This window comes from Cyclopterus lumpus, chromosome 7 (genome assembly GCF_009769545.1).
Source record: "Cyclopterus lumpus isolate fCycLum1 chromosome 7, fCycLum1.pri, whole genome shotgun sequence".
NCBI classification, from domain to species: domain Eukaryota; kingdom Metazoa; phylum Chordata; class Actinopteri; order Perciformes; family Cyclopteridae; genus Cyclopterus; species Cyclopterus lumpus.
In genome coordinates, this window is record NC_046972.1 from 16,792,734 (window position 1) to 16,813,121 (window position 20,388).

Consider the following 20,388-nt stretch of genomic DNA (forward strand, 5'->3'; position numbering starts at 1 on the left):
TGGTGAGGGCAGACGAATAGACGGAAGTTGAGTATGATGGATAAAGAGTGAGAGGAGTCCAGAAGGGGAGAATAGGTAAAAGAAAACAGCTCTATGCTCAATAGATAATGTTCTCCATGTCAACACACTGTACTAACGCAGCACAAAAAAAAACCTCTAATACAGTAGTTCCCAACCTTTTTTTTCAACCAAAACATTGTTGTATTATTTTAATTTGAACAATTGGTAACACTTTAGCCCCCCTCTTAGCAGTATATACGCCTCTGTGGCTACACTGTCGGTTGGGGCAGCGTCAAGAGCGGTAACCGCTGTTTGAGCGCAGTGCAGAGCGGGTTCTATGAGCTTGCCAGTGGAGGAGACTCACATACACACCATGTCAAAAAAGACTCTGATAACAGAGGCTCTGATAACAAGAGCTCACAGGTGTTACTTCACTATATCTGTACATTGCAAATAGATGTTTGCTGCCATATTAATGCAATCTAACTTCTCCAATAACACATATTTTATATAATTACAACTGGGTTATGTAATATTGTAATTCAGTATCAGCAGATTTGGAGATTTTCTTATTTTCACTATTTTGCAAAGATACGTCAGATAACTTGACAACATATACACACAGACATTCATTCTCATGCTACACTCACACATTTACTGCAGCATAAACAACTGGGAAACATGCACGTTGGTACATACTTAAATCAGTCTCACACATTACACTCTTACACTATATAGCCATCTAAATCTCATGCCTCCTTTACAGAATCTCAGGAGAGTTTAGTACACATGCATGCATACGCAAAAACCTCCTCAGTGCTGCACGTCTCATTTGTAGAATTCCACACAGATTTGTCCCAACGTGCCTTCTCCCTCTCTGCATTTCCAACCTCCCATCCCTGACATCAGTATTCTAAAATTGGCCTTAAGTGTCTGACTCGCTTAGTGAATGTTGCTTTACAAAATATCTAAACTCTGCCTTGGGCTTTTTGTGGTACAATATATACCTCTTATAAGAACACGGTTTCCCTAAAACACCTTTTGTGAGTTATGAAACAGTAGTGATTACAAGTAGAAGATAGAGCTGTGCTGTGTTATGTTTACAAAGGAGAAGACTCCCACAGAGACCTGGCGAAATGGGACTTGACGTGTGTGCTGTGCTGTCTGTCTGGTTTGTCAGTTTCTGTGGCTTTGAAAGAGAGTTCTTCATCTTCGCCCTGGCTCGTCTCATCCAACTCCCCACCTAGCAGCTTGACAAAAAAGCCTGAGTCACTGTCTTGATTGGCCCCACAGCCACAGAGAATGAATTTAATATATAAGGTTACAATTACCCATCCCTCATACCCCCCACCCTCCCCCTTTCCTATTTTGTCACTGGAGAAAGGCAAACAGCAGAGCAGCCTATAGCAATAAGAGCGTCTGTCTGTCAGCCAGCCTTCAAATGATCACCTGTCTCACACTAAATTGCCTCTCTTCTCTCCCTCCCTTGTGTCACCTGCACAGATTTACAAAGAGACCGGGAGAGAGAAAAAGACAATTTTCTTTGTAAAATGCTCTGTATCTGTCCCAGGATTCACAATTGAAACATTTATCATAATCTTGATTAAAGTTAAAAGGGTTATTTTCCAGCTCCAGAACATTTCCCTGTCTCGGAAAGATTTCATCTACCGCATTTGCCACACTTAAGACGCCTGGACTGAGTGTCTGCTCTGCTGCTGATCAGAGAAAGTGTTCAGCATGGGTGTGCCAGGCTCCTATCACATCTCAGCCAATCAGGCTGATTGTCTGATACAATGAGCACTGGAGGCTCCGATTGTACTGCAGTCAATGATTATCGACACTCAGAACTTATAGGAGCAATACACGCCATTAAGAGCATTAATATCGCAGCAAAGAACTATTTGCTATTTTGAGATATAACGGAGTAATGTGCAGAGAATGAAGTCACTCTCCCGCTGTGTGTGTTATTCAAGCTTCTCCCCGTTCTCTGTTGGCCGGCCATGCCTGCTTTTAGTCCATGTTAGTGCATGTGAGCGTGCCTAACTGGCAAGCTCCCCGTGTCCGGACTGCACTGTCCTGACCAACAGTGTCATCATGGCAGTGCAACGCCCACCCTCTGGTTCACCCTCAGGTAAACGGCGCTAGCCCTGGCGGCATGTTTGCTGTAGTTTTTACTGTGAGGGCTGTTAGCACTGTTAGCTACGAGGCGAGCGGCGTAGGCGCCGCCATGTTGACAGCCGTTGAGAGGCAGTTTATGAGTTCACCAAGATGCGCCCAACCACTGTTTACTCTTTGACATCTGTGGAGTGTAGCTTCTTGGCTTGGCGACGCACAGCGCAGTGCTTAGCTTACAGAGGGTATCTTCAATTAGTCACGACATCATCACAATACACCAAGCAGAGGATTTATTTCACTTCCAACATGAGAGGAACATTTAAGCTACTGATTCTCTTTTTGCACTAGTTTAAATACCACACAGACTCTTTATGGACAGATCGAAGCCGAAGTTAGAATGAATGCAAGTGTAAGTAGTTAATTGGAATAGCAGGCAGACAGGAAGATAGACAGTGGAGGAGTAACACACAGGAAGGAACAGCCATTTTACTAGCTATCAAATGTTAGCCTCCAAATGACCTTTGACTGTGTGACCCCTCATGTTTCTCTTACGCACATCGACACAGCCAGTCCATCTTATTCCATATTCCTCTCTCCCTCTGTCTCTCTCACTGCTACCCTGGCCAGAGACCTTTGAATGGTTGAGTGTGCTGTAGCAGCACAGTAGATCATGGTAATGTATTCAGCCAGAGGGGTTGGAGTGTTACTGCCTTAAAACACCCGGGCTCCATCCAACACTAGAGAAAGAAGACGGATGAGGCCAAGATTCCAATTATTTTCTCTATCTGTTGACCTCAATTCACTTTATCAATGCTGAACAATGTGCAGCTTCTTCCTGCACATGGCCTAAAGGAATGGATGTACATTTGTATTCTTGTATTTGGCAATATAGAACGAATTTCGTTTTTTATTGAGATAGAGAGCGAAAATACATGTTGTTTGGAGTCAAAGCAGTGTAATGGCATGACAGTATATTGTATCATTCTGCTGTGAAGTAGATGCAGTGGTAAAAACGAATCTTGTGATCCAGAAGAGTATTTGGAAACCCAGTAACCCTTATAAATCCTTTGTAGAGTATACAGAATGCACTATAAACATTAATAAAAATCCATCTATTGAAAGGCAGAAATCATGCAACAGTGTTGTGATATTCTGAAGCCATTTATTACCCCACCCACAGAGGAACCCATCTATCAAATCCCACAATGCTCCATTTACCCATCACTGTGTACTTGCTCATTGCATTGGATTTATAAACGTCACACTCACTGCCACGCTACTTGAAAAAGATCCCACAATGTTTTCTATCTTGTCAGGATTTATTTAAGTAAAATGGACAGAGAAAGAGGAGAAAAAGTGAGGACTGTGTGGGAAAAAAAATCCCACAGTATCCATCTCTGGCAGAGCAGATGGTAGTCAAAGCTGTAGTTGACTTGCAAATGCCTCGCTGTTCCAACGTGACAGTCGAGAGGATGCTGCCGGGGCATCTGGGCCTGTCTATATAACATGTCACCATGTAAGAAAGCAGCCCATATCAAACTTTACTTGAACTCTTTTACCCGTTAAAACTTTGAATTCCTCCAAACTGAATCTGAACACACTTTATGAGCAGGTCAAATAAATTCACATGATCTTTCCAAATGCCGTATGCAACAAACATTTTCACCCATGAATAAAAGGGCAACAATTTTAGATAGATTTTTAGATACGGAATGATTCATCTATTCAGCTTTCTATAATGTAATTATGAACAAATATAACACACAGATGAAGAAAAACGAGAACAAATATACTAGCTAATGTTCATATTTAAAAGAAAGAAGGGGATTTTTGGGGAAACATATATCTTCAACTTCGACCAAATTTCGTCAAATGTTGTTTCTTGAAGCCTATTGTATTGTACGTGAAGATTTTTACAAATAATAGGATTTCCCATGTCCCAATTAAAAGTTTTTTTGTCCCAATTTAATCACTAATTCTGTATAAATCTTACGCCAAACAGTATTTACTTTTGGACAAGCTCAAAAAAATAGTTGTGTTTGGCTTTCTGGGACCCACAATTCCTCCAGCAGCTGGAAGAGCCTGAGTGGTGAGACTTCTGAACAGGTGTAATAAAGTATTTACTGAGGTTCCTCCTACCAAACATTCTGTAGGTTGAGGTTGATATCCTTCATTGAAATGTCACAATTTTCATCCAGACTTCCTCTTGAATGCAACTGCTTCCCTTTCCCATTTTTTTTTTTACAGATGGTACTTTCTTTACCTCCTGGAGTCCCTGGAGTCTTGAAATGATTTAAAACCCAGAATCTGTCCCACAAATGCCTTTTGACACGCGCACACACAACTGTTTATGTGATGCCATAGTTGGGGACATCTAAAAAAAACACTTTTATTAAACCTGTGTTATTAAACATTTTCAATGTGTCCTGACATTTAATGGGCCAAACAAGTAATGGATTAATTCAGGAAATTATATTATTCTTAAATAATGAATAGTTGATTAAAATAATCGTTAGTTACAGCCTATAGTCATACACACATGTGGTATGTATGTATGCACACAGTTTACCCAAATTAAATGTCACCTTTTGATTCGGTGCTGTGCGTAGTGAAAACACACAAACACTCTAAAGTCTAAATCCAAGAGCAAAGTAAGAAAGGAAGTATGGAGACCAGTCCCTCCTGTCACGTCAACACTCCCACTCTCTCAACTGGCCTTGCACTGTGCTGGCAAAATACAATCGGGTGTAGCCTCCACAGAATGAGTCTGCATTGATCTCCCTGGAATGCTCCTGGGCAGCAGACAACAGGTAGGAGGCGTGGTAGTTGCTCGTATTCACCAGCTTTGATGATATTTACCTCTAATTAAGTTTATTCCCCAGAAAGAGAGAGAGCTGGAAGGGAGTGAAAGGAGATTAAAAAAAATAAAAAAACTCTCTGAACAAGAGTGTTGTGCAGCAATCAATCCTCTCCGCCCTTCCCTCTAAAGCTGAGCTGGGGTGGATGGATGTAAGACAGGTCTATCATCTGGGGAAACTGGAGAGAAGTAATAAAAGAGCCATACCTCAACCTCTACCTGAGAAAACAAATTAGCAATGCCTCCATCCTTTGTGCTTGTTGTCCTTCAGTGTTTTTCAGGGAAGCAGTAGCAGCAGTATATTTCCGATTTTACGGAGGCTTTCTCTCCATTAAAGATGGATTTAATTTAATGACAGACAATAAACCTTTTGGGGATTTGCCAATTATTAGGTTGCTGAGCTCCCTGCAGGGTTTGTGTTGATACCAACGTGTTTCAGTTAAGATCAGGTTAAAACAAACAGAAGGCTTTACAACGGATCAGCTTAAATCTCTGTTTTTTTTAATTTCGTACCCAGAGAAAAACAAACATCTTGGCTGTGCTGAATTGTCTAGGTTTATCCTGGATGACTGAATCTCATTTCTTGTTTCATTTCAGGGTGTTCAGGCGATCTTAGCATATGTCGACGGTTTGTGCAACATATCCCGAGTACGATCTCAAAAAGTGGATTTGTTTCTTTCTTTATTCATTCTCCCCAGGTGTGTAAAGTATTGAACACCACCAGTATGAGCTGCTTCGCTCCCTCCCTGATTGCAGAGTACAGTCCCGGTTTGGATACAGTAAAGCACGCAGACGAGTTTGGGTTCATCTTCAACAACGTCCAGGCGCTGCTGGTCTACAACAACACCAACCTCCTCTACTACCCAAACCCTTACTTTGAGCCCCTCAGCACTACTGGAGTCCTGGAGCAAAAACCAGGCTCACCCATCATTCTCAAGGTACAGGAACCGCTGATTTTGTGTTTCATTTAGTGGCTCAACCCACGCAGCAAACTCTGGTTGTCAAAAGGAAAGCCGGTGTAAAAGTGCATGTTTTCTAAAGTCTGATTTCTTTAAGAAAATTACCCTACTTCTCACTACTTCAGTAAACATTGTAAACATGAGTTTATGGTCTCACTCGCTAGTTTCAAGTCTTCTTCAATGCAGCATGATGTTGTGTCCCCATTTAGAGTAAAATAGATGATAAAGCACGGTATGCTTCGGTCGTGGCTACCTTGTGATTGAATGTTCGCTACCACGACATTGTCCAGGCTGGGAGTTGTCCGCGGTTTTCGTCTTTATCCTTTAACCCTTTCACAGGTTTTTTTTAGTTCATTAATTGTATCATTTTAGTCGCCTAAAACTGTCCTATGCAGTCTTTGGTTGCACCCTCTTGTGTCACTTTTTGTTGCAAAAAGCCAAGATGGTGGCAGACAAAACAGCATACTCAAGGCATCAAACCGTAGTCAACAAACCAACGGGTGATTAAGTCAACTTCTTACGGTCTATGCTTCAACCCCCACAACAGACTTATCACATCTTTGTTATTTTCTCAGCTAAATATATGTCATTTATGCGATTTCTTTTTCTCATTGTATTGATTATAAGAAGTCTTGTTCCTGACTCAGAATTCATTGAGGAATATATGTCATGATTGCCAGCTGTCCCCACTTGCCACCACTGTGAAATACAGCACCTTGTTTGATCTCAGTATGGAGTCAAATTTGTCCGCAGCTGTGCCCAAAACCTAGGCATGTTATTTACAGTGTTGTTCGGGGATGTATTGGCTTCACCCCCAACTTTTTTGTGTGTTTCTCTTCCAATTTTACACCCCTCTGTCCATCTCTGCGTGCCCACAGGGCAGAAACCTGGTCCCCCCAGCATCAGGAGGGGTGAAGCTTAACTACACTGTGCTGATCGGAGAGACTCCCTGCTCTGTCACTGTGTCGGAGAGCCAGTTGCTCTGTGAGCCGCCAAACCTCACCGGACAATATAAAGTCATGGTCAGTATGGAAAATGGTCTCTGTGTTTGTTAGTGTCTATTTCATAACTTCCTCTTCCACTCTATTTCAGTCAATCCCTGTATTTGCGGTTTACTTCTTCATAATAACTGGCCTCTAAACTTTATTATCCGTGCTCTCATCATTGTTCATTCAGCTGAAGAAAAGAGGTCAAAGGGAGACCAGGACGATTGTGCTCTTGCTGTCAAAAGGTTCTGCCAGAATCCATGGCAATTATTTTTAGTTGTCTGTTCGTTTATTGAGTGCAAGCCCCAGACTATTTCCCTCTCAACATCACCATGTAGGTGGCCGCATGTGTTTGCACTTGGTATCAACTTCAACAGGCAATATTTACTTAGGATTTCTGAGACTTGGCTCATGCATTGCTGTGTATCAGTTATGTAGATCTTAGGAATAGTGATCAGATTGTTTTTAACACGATGCGTCTTCCTTCCTCTGTGGTTTAGTTTTAAATACCTTCCAAACTACGCTCATTTAAGATGAATTTCCTGTTGTTCATGATGTATTTTGTGTTTCTCTTGGCAGGTTCAGGTGGGTGGTCTTCACGTCTCTCCTGGTGCAGTCCACATCATGTCTGACAGCCTCCTGACCCTTCCGGCCATTGTCAGCATTGCTGCCGGTGGAGGCCTCCTTCTCATCATCGTCATCCTCGTCCTCATCGCCTACAAGCGAAAGTCACGTGAAAATGACCTCACCCTGAAGCGCTTGCAGATGCAAATGGACAACCTGGAGTCACGAGTTGCCCTAGAGTGCAAAGAAGGTAATTATTTAGGATAGTATATGAGTCAGCAGTGAGACCCAGTGCAGCACTGTGTAACAACTGTTAGACTTTGAATTATAGAAGGCGATGATGGGGCTGCTTTGCTCCATTTGCAGCCAGTAATCTTCAAGGCTGCTCCATCACTCGTTTAGTTGAATGGGGCTGATGAATGCATTTCATTCGTGCAAATTTGTGTATATAGTAAAGAAAGTAAATTACTGATGGTCTGGTGTGTGTTAAATAATGCAGTGGAAATGTCTCTAAATCTGGGTCAGTGAATCGTCCCGGGTATATATCACAACACTTATTTTAAGTCAGCTAACCCTGCATGCGTCCCGTCTCGTCTTGTAGTGAGTCCTTCCAGTTCTCACTGCTTTCTAGTTTGCATGCTGGGTACAGATTCAACAACCGACCCATGAATAGAGTGTTTCTCATTAGAGAGCCTCATCATGCTTATTCGCGTCTCAACCGGCGGGGTAAATCCATGTTTATCTTTGTTTGCAATGTGTCTTCATACCTGTGTGTTGTCTTGTATACATGTGTTTTGGTCCAAATATGATCAATGAATGTCGTTAAGCGACACACAGTATCGAACACATGGGTGCTTTAATACACTCTCATTGCCCCGCGGCTCATGGTAAAGAGAGGGCACAGTTGTCCGTCTGACCTTTGACCTTTCAAGTCACTGGGTTGAACACAGATAACTTCAGGTTGACCCCGTTCACCACTCTAAATAGCAGTTCATAAAGAGCGCTCTATATGTTGTAGCATTCAGTTTTATATGAATTCATATTTCAAATAAAGATTGCCCGCGATGTCATCAACGGGGTCATTGTAGCCAATCACTGAGGCCGTGGTGACACTTGTCCTTCCCATGAATCTTTTGTCACCCGATCATGCCAAGACACATCAACTGTCAAGTTTCAATGCTGCAAGATTGGATCTTGCTCGCTTTGGGATACGATCAGCCGTACAACATGCAGAGGTGACCCAGCTCGCATTGAGTGCTGTCCGCACCTCCGTGAGGTGCGGACAGCATGTGGGCACAATCTGGGCAATTTATCAAACGTAGGTCTCGCAGCATCTCCCCCTACACAGGGGTTCCTCTCTCGCGTGAGAGCGAAAGGAAGAGAGGAGGAAAACTGGACCCGCCCACTGAACCGGTGTTGAGCATTTCCTGATGGAAAATGTCTACGAATAAGCACCAATAACAACTAAGGACTTTTATTGTGAAGAATTTAAAGAGAAACTAAATGTGGCTCTACTGTTTTTAAAGCCACTCTTTTGACCAGGTCATGTTGAAGTTTAAAGTGTAGACACACAAATGCAGCTGAGATGTGGCGCATCTGATCACGAAAAAGTTGCGTCACCGCGGCCCGAGATGACAAAAGTGAGGTTTATGTTTGAGAGTGATAAGGGGATTTCATCAGCAAGAGATATTATATATCTCCTCTAGCCACCCCTAATCGGCTCTCCCAATGGTATTATGCAAGGAAAGAAAAACAACATCCTATTGCAGAAAACTTTCAGTATGGTTCTGACTGATAGACAGGCAGGCAAACAGGGGGAATCAGTCATACACAGGCAGCCTTGGGAAAGGAAAGATTAATGTTTTAACCATTAGCAGTGGCCAGGAGTGTAATGCCCCACAGGGTGGATTTAGATGGGTACCTGGGTTCCTCCTTATGAGTATACACACTCTATGTGTGCCTGTAAGCCTGTGTGTTGGTGTCTAAACCCATGGGTTTGCAGGGGGCCAAGGGCCAGGAGGTAAGGGCTAAGACTGGTTGAAGATGACGGCGTAGGGGACTGCTGCTGCTTCTGTGATAGGCTGCAGACAGGGAGCCTCCCCAAGGGCGGAGAAGCAGAGCAACAGAGCCGTAGGCCTGAACAGGAGTCAGTCAGGATGGAGCCAATTAACTCGTGCTCACCTACAGCCTCACACTGAGATGACACACACTCTTTGGGGCCTTAGCTACAGCCAATTTACTGGCTGGGAGGTAACATCGAGTGAGAAAGCGAAGCTTGTGTTTGAGAAAGAGAGAGTGAGGTCTGTGTTTTTTAGGGGGGGGGGGTGTCTATTGAGCTTCTCTGACATGAAGACTATCTTGGGCTTTAACTTTCAGCTTTGTGATAACAGCAGTAAACACTTTGAATATGAGAAATATTCACGTATTTCTTCCCTGGGGATTAAAGAACGGTTTTATTCTCGTGCGGCATGCTCCAACTGGTCTCTCTTTCTTTCCTCCCTTCTCTCCCAGCCTTTGCAGAGCTGCAGACAGACATCAATGAGCTGACCAGTGACCTAGACAGAGCTGGTATCCCCCATCTGGACTACAGGACATACGCCATGAGGGTCCTCTTCCCCGGCATAGAGGATCATCCTGTCCTCAGAGAACTGGAGGTAACGAGAGAAAGATGGAGGATGAGAAAGAGCGATATTAGAAAGAAGACAACTGGGCAGCAAATGCATGAAGAAAGGACAAGAGAAAGTCGAATTGAGGGAAAAAGAGAGATGGGGAGAGAGGAGGAGATTGTGTCTGCCCTTACCTCTCTCTCTGCAGGGTAAGCTCTATAAGCAGGGAAAGTGCTTGAGTGGAAAGGGATACCAGTGTGCCACTTATCCTTTCTACCCTCTGGTCTCACACACGTACACACATATAGCCAACCATGCTGGGCAGCACACATATATACACCTTACATGCAAGCTTCCTCGTGGAAAACAGGGTCCCAGCACATGGCTATTTCATCCACCAGTGGATGCAGTATGAGGGGTAATGAACTGAGTAATTCCCTCTCCTCAAGCAGGACTGTGGGGTTCTCCATTGGGAGGAAAAAACGGCTGGTTAATACTTTTTTGGTCCCCTTCATGGGGCCAGAGTGGTGCTGGGAAATGAGTTTATTTTATGTGGAACACAGTCCAGAGGATGAAACTCAGGGATAAAAAGATGCATTCTAATAGAGGTCCACCATTTGATTTGTTGATTGTGTGTGATGCAGGATGGTGGTGTACCAGCAGGAAGTTGCATGGTTAGGTAGAGGATCCAGATCAGACTAGCCTTGTGTGGTAGAGGTCAAAGTGTCACTTCTTACTTCAGTGACATTCAGTAAGCTGCATACGCTTGTGACAAGTTTTGTTTCTTTTCTTTTTTTCCAAAAGGACCCAATTTTTGATTGTCAAACTTAAACGTACACTCAAACAAAGAAAGTGAGTTTTGTCACTTTAGGTTGATTTTACTCTCGGAAGTTATTTGACATTTGAAAATGTCAAAACGTGAAATGATAGGAACTCAGTGTACAATGCTTTGCTGGGTCAATAATTTATTTTATATCTTCTCAGTTACTCACCACAAGTGGGAACTTCTGTCTGGCTGGAGTGAAACATGAGTGAGGGTTTTGGTGCCTTTGAAAAATAATCTTTATTTTCTGTAAGACGAAGATAAAAGTTGAGGAGCAACAATCCTTTTCAAAACACAAAGGAGCAACAATCCTTTTCAAAACACATTCGGCTCATTGCTATTCAACTTGTTACTGGCCATTTATTATTGAAATTAGCTGGAATCTTATTAGCACTAACACACACTCTTGTCCCTGCCGCTCCTGTCCAGGTGTCAGGGAACGGCCAGCTGAATGTGGAGAAGGCCCTGAAGCTGTTTGGACAGCTCATCAACAACAAGGTGTTCCTGCTCACCTTCATCCGAACACTAGAAATGCAGCGCTCATTCTCCATGAGGGACCGTGGCAACGTGGCCTCGCTTATCATGACGGCCCTACAGGGACGACTGGAGTACGCCACTGACGTCCTGAAACACCTGCTGTCGGACCTCATTGACCGCAACCTGGAGAGCAAGAACCACCCCAAACTGCTGCTGCGCAGGTAACACAGCGCACGATAATGTACCGTCACACATTACGAGTGACTGATTAGATCAGCAGAAAAACAATATAGGTGTGTTTTTTCCCGGCGATAACGAATTGATGATATTTCATGAGTCATATCAGCCGATACAGGTTGATTTTGTTGATGTCTTGCGACGGTAGCTACTATTATAGAAGGATCCACACCTTCTTTTTATGACAGCCTTCCATAAAAAAAACTACCCCATGGTCAGTGTAAAGTAAACCATACGAAATTCTAAATGTTATGCTTTCTTTATCTTGATAAAAACACAGAACTCAAATCATTATGAAATAAAAGATTGTAATTTTATTGATAAAAGAATCTTGGATTTAGTAGTTTTAGTTATGTATTATTAGCTGCTTAGAGTGTTAGAACGTTAAAGAGGTAATCGTTCTGTCTCTGATATCTTATATAGCTGTAAAAACGTATAACAACAGGTTTTATTCAAGTTTGTCCCTTGGGGGTTTCCATACACATTGCGGATCATCCACTCCTGTCATAATAAGACGGCTTGGTTCAGTTGGCGGCAACTGAATTCAAAAGTTATTTATTTGATGACAAATTTGATTAATTAATGAATTAATGTTACTATTTGGACTTTTGAAATATAAAAAGGTAGAAAGAGAAGAGAATTAGCTTAAATTAATATCAACAAACAGCATTATCATATTCAGAGAAATATTGATGATTTAAAATGTATGATTATGGCAAAATCATAAGTTTGATTTGATTAATTCCAGTCAGAAAGATTGAGAACATATTGTATCACTGTGTATCGGTAAATATGTGATTGTGTTCTCAGAGGATAGTTTAATTTAAAAACATATGAAAAAAAGGTGCGAGGCTGTAGGAGGATGTTGATGCTGATAGACAGATGGATGGGGATTCATTCAGAGCTGTGTGTGTTTCCCTCTTTTTCTTGTGGCTGGATGCGTTCTGATTTTTCCCCGGTGTTCCTTTGTCGACGCTTCACAGAATAAGGCTTGTAATGAGTGCTAACAGTACATCTACAATATGCTGAGATAAACTCAGAGCACTCTACGCGTCATGGGAAACATCTCCATTCTCTGCATAATTCCGTACTCTCTCGCGCGCTCGGTCCCTTTCCTGCTCTCTCTCTCTCTCTCTCTCTCTCTCTCTCTCAATGGCAATGTCAGTCTCACTTATCCTCTAGGCTCGGGGTCCTTATAAAACATTCAGAAACGGTTCGATGTAACTTTCTTATTTCTTCCCCTATCTGGTTCTCAGTGTACATTGTTTTTTTCGTGGGATTTAGAGTGATGTGCTGAAACTTTAAACACCTGCCAAGTCCTTGTCCACGTGTCCTCAGCTGCTTTGGTGGCTCTGGAGGCATAGCACAGGTGAAAGGACTGAATATAGTCAGATCAAAAGGAACAGAATGTTTGAAGCACAGTTCTGTGAACAGTCTCTCTGAAAGCTTGACTGCTCTGGACATGATTTTGATTATGTTTGCATGACTAATAAGCAGAGACAAAGAGAGCAGGCAGCCGCTGTACCTTCAAACAACACCTTCGTTCTCATGTTAATGTTCCCTTAGTGTCTCTATTTTTTTTTTGGATTATATATTAGTAGTCAGAGTAAATAATCGCTCGGCGAAAAAGACCACGCACAGAAGCAGATAGAGAATGAGGTTGAAAAGACAAAAAGAGAAGTGGACTAAAGCGACGCAGCATCAAAAAGGACCTGGATTAAGCTGTTATTTCACATGACAGCAGGTGTTCCCTGTCCTCTCTCATTAGGAACACAGTGGTACGTAATCCTCGGATCCTGCTGTTGCAGCCTTGAGGCTAAATGTCCTATAGTTTTTACATTTCGCTCCCCATTTCTTTCTGAAGAATTTAAGGGATTATCGATTTGTCATGGCGCTTTGCTGTTGTTGTTTTCCTCATTGCCTGTTTTTAAGAAAAGCCGACGGTCAACCTAGCGTGCTGACTCGCATGTACGCACACACACACACACACACACACACACATGGATCAAGATGAGCACGTCTTGAGGCAGTAATTGTGTTTGCGCAGGGCATGGAGAGAGGCTTCTGAGCTCTGCTTTATTGTAAATGAATTATTAGCAACCTTTCAATCCCTGCTGGGCCGACATCACATGGCTATAGGAGAGCGCCGACATACAGAAAGAACCTTGAGGTCGCCCAACCCGCTATCTGTTGTCATTTATATCTCAGTGGGTTGAAATTGCGTCCCAAAACATGTTTGCGTCGTAGCAAAGAACTTTGCTTTTTTTTCTGCTCAGCTGTCATTGAATGCTTTTCTCTAGAGTGGACCATGTCCACAAGCTAGCATGCAGACATTTTAGGAGAAAACTATAATCTCTCAAGTATTATGATGTAAAAATAGTTCCATCTGTCGTGGTGTGTTAGCATGTTATCCACATGATCCCTCAGTGTCCTGCAACTGTAAACAAATATCTAATGTATCGTGTAGTTTGGATCAAAAGGTTGTTTATTGAAAGAAAAAACTTTTTTCTAAAGACATAAATATTTAAAAACAGCTCTTGAATTTATTCTTGTGAGTTTTTACAGCAGCAGGGAGGTGAATGTGGGTCTCGACTCCAAATAATAATGAATACTGTTCTGTGATTTCTATGGCACAGAGGGACAAGCATCTGAATATCTGGTTTTGGCTACACGGTCACTACAATATATTAACAGTGTATCTTGACAGCTTTATAGTATGCAGTGTTTGGAGTATATGTGCTGTATAGTGTGTATATATGTGTATATATATATATATATATATATATATATATATATATATATATATATATATATGTATGTAGAACATAATGTAGGTACAGTATGTGCACACGGTCCGGAGGGAAGCTACGGCAGAGCGGCACTGTGGTTCGATGTGGTTGCTCCAGTAAACACCCTTCATTATTTAGCTCCATTCAGTGCGGTGAAAAGATGGAGTACTATGCCATCACTAGCCACAGCTCAAAGGGAAAGCAGAGGACAAGAGGGGAGAGCGAGAGGAAAACATGAGGGGAAGAGTTGAGAATGTGGAAGAGCCAGAGCAGTGGAGGAGTGTTTCAACCGATAGCAGTTCAACAACTAATGAACACGCAATTCAGCAAATTGAATGGAGGTTCTGAATGCTTTCCACAGAGTGTTTTCCAAGTTTCTTGGCCAGCACGTTGAAGATGCTGCATGTAAACATGTCCTCTGATTAGCATTATCTCCGCCTGCCTCTCACCATCTCTGTGTGCCTCCAACCCATTATCTGTATTCCTCTCACACGGGCAGCTTATCTCCTGATAGTATGGTTTACAGTTGGAAGATATACTGATGTACACTTTATTGGGAATGGTGATATTTGATTGACTTATATAGTCTGCAGTTGCTACAAGCTTATCCTATTTTAGAGTCCTCACTATAGATATGGCTATAATCATTTCCAATCTGTAATAAAAAAGTAATGAGGAATGTGGCTCTCTCATCTAGTTTACAGGGCTTAAGGTAGATTGAACATAATGGCTGGTTAAAATAACATCCCTCTCTCTCAAGACCAGATAAATTGTTCTCACTTTTGACCTATAGCACCTAGTATGCTTACAGTAGGTCATAAATAAGCGTTCCTCAGGCTTCATGAAATTCCCATTCATTTGAATCTGTATCCCTCTCCTTGGGTGAAATGAATATCATGAGTAGATGCTACGAGGGTGGATGCCATCCACCTTGTTAGCAAAATGACCAAAATGCATCCCCTTTGTTAAGCCGATACCCCACAGTCGCAGACAGAGTGCCGGGCCAGAGGGGTTGTTCAGTTGGACATGTTAGTCTAGTCTGACTCATTGATCATTTATCTGACTGAGATTTGTGCAAGTTTGAATCTTTAGCGTAAATAGTCGGAGCCTCCACGGGGAGCAGCTGCTCCGCTTTCCCTCTGCAAGGTGGCTGCCAGAGCTGAAGGAAACAAACCGGCTCGGTCCCCCTTTTGAGAAATTAACAAATCGCCGACCGTATATGATAGAAGGAAAATGGATGCATGTGAAAAGCCTCTTGGCATATTAAGCAGGATGGAAGTAGTTACTGAGACTACAATAAATGCAGCAGACATTGGCTCATGTCATTGAATGAGTATGACGGTCGGCTTGATGTGTTTGAATGCCAGAGAGGAGTCTGTGAAATGTTATGTGGAAGTTGGTCTGTGGCACATCCTCTTTTTCCTATTAGGCTCATCCTTAAATGCCAGATCCACTTTCACCATCCATCCTACCAGCCCAGTGAAAACTAATTCTGGCATGTATAGTATCTTGACTTTTTGCAGCGGGGATATCATATCCCCAGTCAGTTAAGTTTGTTTGAAGGGTGCACTCGTGCTCTTCTGAGGCATGTTTCTCAAAAGAAACTCTAGTCTCTTTGGTATTTAAAGATTTGTGATGCCTTCCACTTTCTTTGTCTTTATAGGGATACGTTTTTAGCTCGTAGACACTTGCGTTCTCCTAAAAGCGTTTTGAAAGCAACATCTAAGCTTTGACAATGTGTTTGATTTCCTCAAAATCTCCAGAGCGCTAAGTGGAACTGATGCTGCACCTCATGGGGTTGGATTGTATTCCGCTGCATTGGGGAAATACGTTCTTGCCCTCTCTCGGTGCCCGACCTCTGCAGTGCTCATCCCAACCTTCCTCGTGTCTGTTGTCATTTCACAGCCTCTCTTTCCTGTCCGTTATTACTCTTCCGGTGCATGACGACCGCGCCAGAACATTCTTTAATGGCAAGCCACTTCTTTATCAAACTCTATTCTCTCCATCTTCGACATTCAAGTTTTGCCAAAGCCACTCTCTTTACTCCTCTTCTTTATAATGTTCTTTTAATGGAATCACTGAACATTGCCTCTATCACCTTGAGACTTTTCAATCTTGTATTATTTTTCTCCTCAGCATTTTTGTAATGAGATTTCCGCCCATGCAGAGCAATAGAGTACAGAGTTATTAAGAGAGGGAGTATTGTGTTTGGCATTAGTTTCATTGAAAGACATTCCACATCCTGCTAATAAAGCCCCCCCCCCCCCCCGCTCCACCCGAGCTGCCATTAGGAGAGCAGAAATGGGAGGGGGGATGGAAAGCCCCTCTTAAACACGATGTGGGATAATGAAATCCTGATGTTCATTAATGAAACTCAATTAATAGATAGAAGGAAGTGTAGGCAGATGAGGAGGAGGACACGAAGGAAAGGAGAAGGAGGAGAACAAAGTGCGTCTCCCCCCTCCGACATTCAAATGGAGAGATATTAAGAGTCAGCACAGCCCCCACAAAAAAGGCTTTATTTGACTTCCTTCTTCAAGACTTGCTGAACTTATTAAAATGCTTAATAGGTTCCATTAACTTCTAACACACTCAAGTCTCATACAAGCTGGGAGGGGCGCATGGTAAGCATGGGGAAGAGAGGTGAATTATTGAAAAAGGAGGGCAATTACAGAGGGATTTGGGGTATTGTTCACAAAAAAAAGATCCACAATATATATATATATATATATATATATATATATATATATATATATATATATATATATATTACTTTCAAAAAAAATGTTGTGCCGCATTGTCAAGGTTCAGTTTGTGAATTATGTATATCTTTATATATCCATGTATACTCCCACCTGTGTGTTTGTATATGTTAGAATGACAAAGAGGGAAAAAGCACAGACCTTGTGTGTGCCCACCAAAGAGGATGCCGACCCGTCACACACACACACGCACAAGAGCATGCACTTCTTGTGCAGCTCCTCAGCAATGTTTACTCTCTCATCCTCTAGCTGTAACTGAGGGAGCTAATCTACATCTTTCTCTCCCTCCCCGCTGGCACATCACACTTCAAATAGACTGTCACCCAGCTCTCCATCTTCTCGACGAGCTGCCAGTAGACTGGCCAGCAGTCACATTCTCAGAGGAATAGCCTCCTGGCATGGGAGACAACATCAACATCTTGCCGCACGTCATTCAAAACAAAATGTAACCTCTGCTCCACTGGCCTGCTACTGTAGGAGAGTGCTGTATTTGCAAGGGAAAAAGAGAGAGAGAGAGAGAAGTCTTACTCTATCTCAATTTAATGAGACAGGAAGAATGACTGACACTTTCTCTTGCCTCCATGACTAAAATCGTAGCTGTTGTAACCTCCCCTGACTCAGACTATCCTTCAGGGACTTCTGTTTCGGTTCCAGACTCTTGCTTATAGCCCTCGCACACGACTTCACGCAATTATCTCCATAATAGTTATAATTTCTCCTTAGGTCCATTCAGAGCCTGAATAGGTATAATCATCCCTCGCACTATTTAGCTCTGAGGAGACGAAAGCCTTGCAGCCTGCCTTAATACCTGGCTGCTTCGACTCCTGCTAATCCAGTTCAGCACATTGCGCTGTAAGGCCTCTTCATCGTACACACCAGAGTAATCACACTAAATTCCTGCTACAGTAAGAAGGTCATTTAAAAAATTAAAAAAAGTCAATGCATTGCCATTTAAATTGGCAGCACGTGGACAACTGGAGGGATCGTTTGTAGCCAGGTGACAATCACATACTGTCGCACTCTTGCAAATGGCAGTGCAGTCATGTATGTGGCACTTTATCACGGCATCCTAACTTTTGATTGGTAGACTGGCGTTGGGAGTGGGCCTGTCAGCCCGTTGTTAAACTACACGGCTGAACATTCGCTGGGTGAATGTGCACGGATGGATCCTCTCGTACCCCGTCTGAAATGGCTGTATCCTCACTGTCCTGCATTATAAATAATAGTAATCCATACATCACCCTCTTTCTCTCCTTGAGCGCTCGTGCATTAGCTCCTTGTTGTTGTCTTTGTAGTTGCTGTAGCTGCTTTTGCATACAGTATGTTTAATTTTATGTTCTCAGCCATTGCGGTACGTTTTTGCGCCGTCTAAAAACAACTTGGAGAACATGCGGACGGACCAACGCACCATGTTGCTGTAATTTATTGATCCCATTTTCACATCCTGCAAAAGCAGTATGATATTGCGTCATCTACCAAGTCATTATTTTAAAATGCCAGGTAGGAAATGGTTGTTTACTAATGTTGGATGCCATGCACTGATAAACTCGCGGTTAAAACAACGTGCTGTGGTCTGAATATGCGATTTACAGAATAGGATTGTACAGGGCAAACAGTGACGGAATAATTCAATGTTTGTGGTTAAGCTTTTTTGAGACATTGCCTGTGGGAATAATAATGGTCCGAAAATGATGCACTCAAATGATTCCTCGTATTCCTCGTCCCTGGTGGCAGCCTTTTCAGAGCTGGCAGAGGCATTGACATTGATAATGGTGTGTGTGGTAAAATCTATTTCCAATACAAAGCAGTTTAATTATTGGTGTCAAGAATGCAAAAGAGCATGGCAGAAGCGTTTTCACAAGATGAGCTTGTTGTTGCTATTCACCTCAGGTGCTTGTCCACGCTGGCTGCACAGAACTAACCCTTTCATCTGTGCTTCTGGCTCGTTAACCATTCCCACCTGGCTGTTCTGCCTTTTCTTTTTCTCTTTAAATTCAACCTCTGTTTCTCTCGTGTTCCATGATGGTGCTAATGAGGCGGAGGAGGGCGGGGGATGTTTTTCTGGCATTTGGAGAAAGATATGAGCAGGAATCCTAAAAAAAAAAAGAAAAGGAAAAAAGAGCTACACACGGTCCTCTCATGTGCTCTGCGGTAGAAACAGTCGAGAGGTCATTGCACACTTGTGTGTTTTCATGCCCAATCAAGCCCAGCAGCAAGCTGTAGCTCCATGTGATTGAATGGGAAGGGAGGCGAGGTAGGGGAGGTGGAAGAGAGGGACATGAGAGGGGAAGAGAGGAGATCGTTTTGGCTGTGATCAGGCGTTACCTGGCTGTGACAGCACTCGTCTCTCTCAACAGCTGAGGCTTGTCGCAGCTGCCGGAGTCCTGCTGTGTTCAACCACACGTGAATACACACGCACACACAACACATTCGCTCACGCTCACATCCAAGCATACTCAATCACACACTCTTTTTAACATGTCCACACACACACACACACACACACACACACACACACAGATGCCCCCTCGCTCTCGTTCTGCTCACTCACTGTGACCACAGAGTTGCAGGCAGCACTACAAGCAAAACGCCAGGATGCCAAGATAACCTCCCTGAAGTCTTGCACATAACCTCATGCATTATGCGACTCTAGTATTATCTAAAGGTTTCGAAATATCAAGAGAAAGAATAGAGTTCAATTTGGTTTTTCCCATTTAAAAAGAAGAAACCAAATTGTGATTTCAGAACGGAGTCGGTTGCAGAGAAGATGCTTACAAACTGGTTCGCCTTCCTCCTCCACAGATTCCTCAAGGTCGGTACACCGAGCAGCAACACTTTGTGTGTTTGTATGTGATTACACGTACAAATATAAATTTACCCTGTGCGTCTTATTCATTTCCTAAATTAAAAGTGTGATTGCACATGATTAGATATTTACATGTTTTGGTGGTAGGTGTTTTCGGGGTTTGTGTGCGTGTGTTTATGCTGTGATGTTCTCTCATGTGTGAATCTGTGGGTTGTGTCTGTCTGTGTGTGTGTGTTGTGTGTGTGTTCACAGGAGTGTGCTGGGGAGCCTCTGTTCATGCTGTACTGCGCCATCAAGCAGCAGATGGAAAAGGGGCCCATCGACGCCATCACAGGAGAGGCCCGGTACTCCCTTAGTGAAGACAAGCTCATCCGCCAGCAGATCGAGTACAAAACCTTGGTAGGTCA

The 20,388-nt window shown here is 42.9% G+C and overlaps 1 protein-coding gene across 1 annotated transcript in view; it reads left to right on the plus strand.

Annotated features, from left to right (window-relative positions):
- plxna2 (plexin A2) overlaps positions 1-20,388 on the plus strand; it is a 146,106-nt gene that overhangs the window by 106,123 nt on the left and 19,595 nt on the right. The window contains exons 17-23 of the mRNA XM_034537733.1: positions 5,671-5,910; positions 6,810-6,953; positions 7,497-7,731; positions 9,993-10,135; positions 11,340-11,608; positions 19,921-19,987; positions 20,234-20,380. Coding sequence (XP_034393624.1) covers positions 5,671-5,910; positions 6,810-6,953; positions 7,497-7,731; positions 9,993-10,135; positions 11,340-11,608; positions 19,921-19,987; positions 20,234-20,380 — 1,245 coding nt within the window. The remainder of the gene's footprint in view (positions 1-5,670; positions 5,911-6,809; positions 6,954-7,496; positions 7,732-9,992; positions 10,136-11,339; positions 11,609-19,920; positions 19,988-20,233; positions 20,381-20,388) is intronic.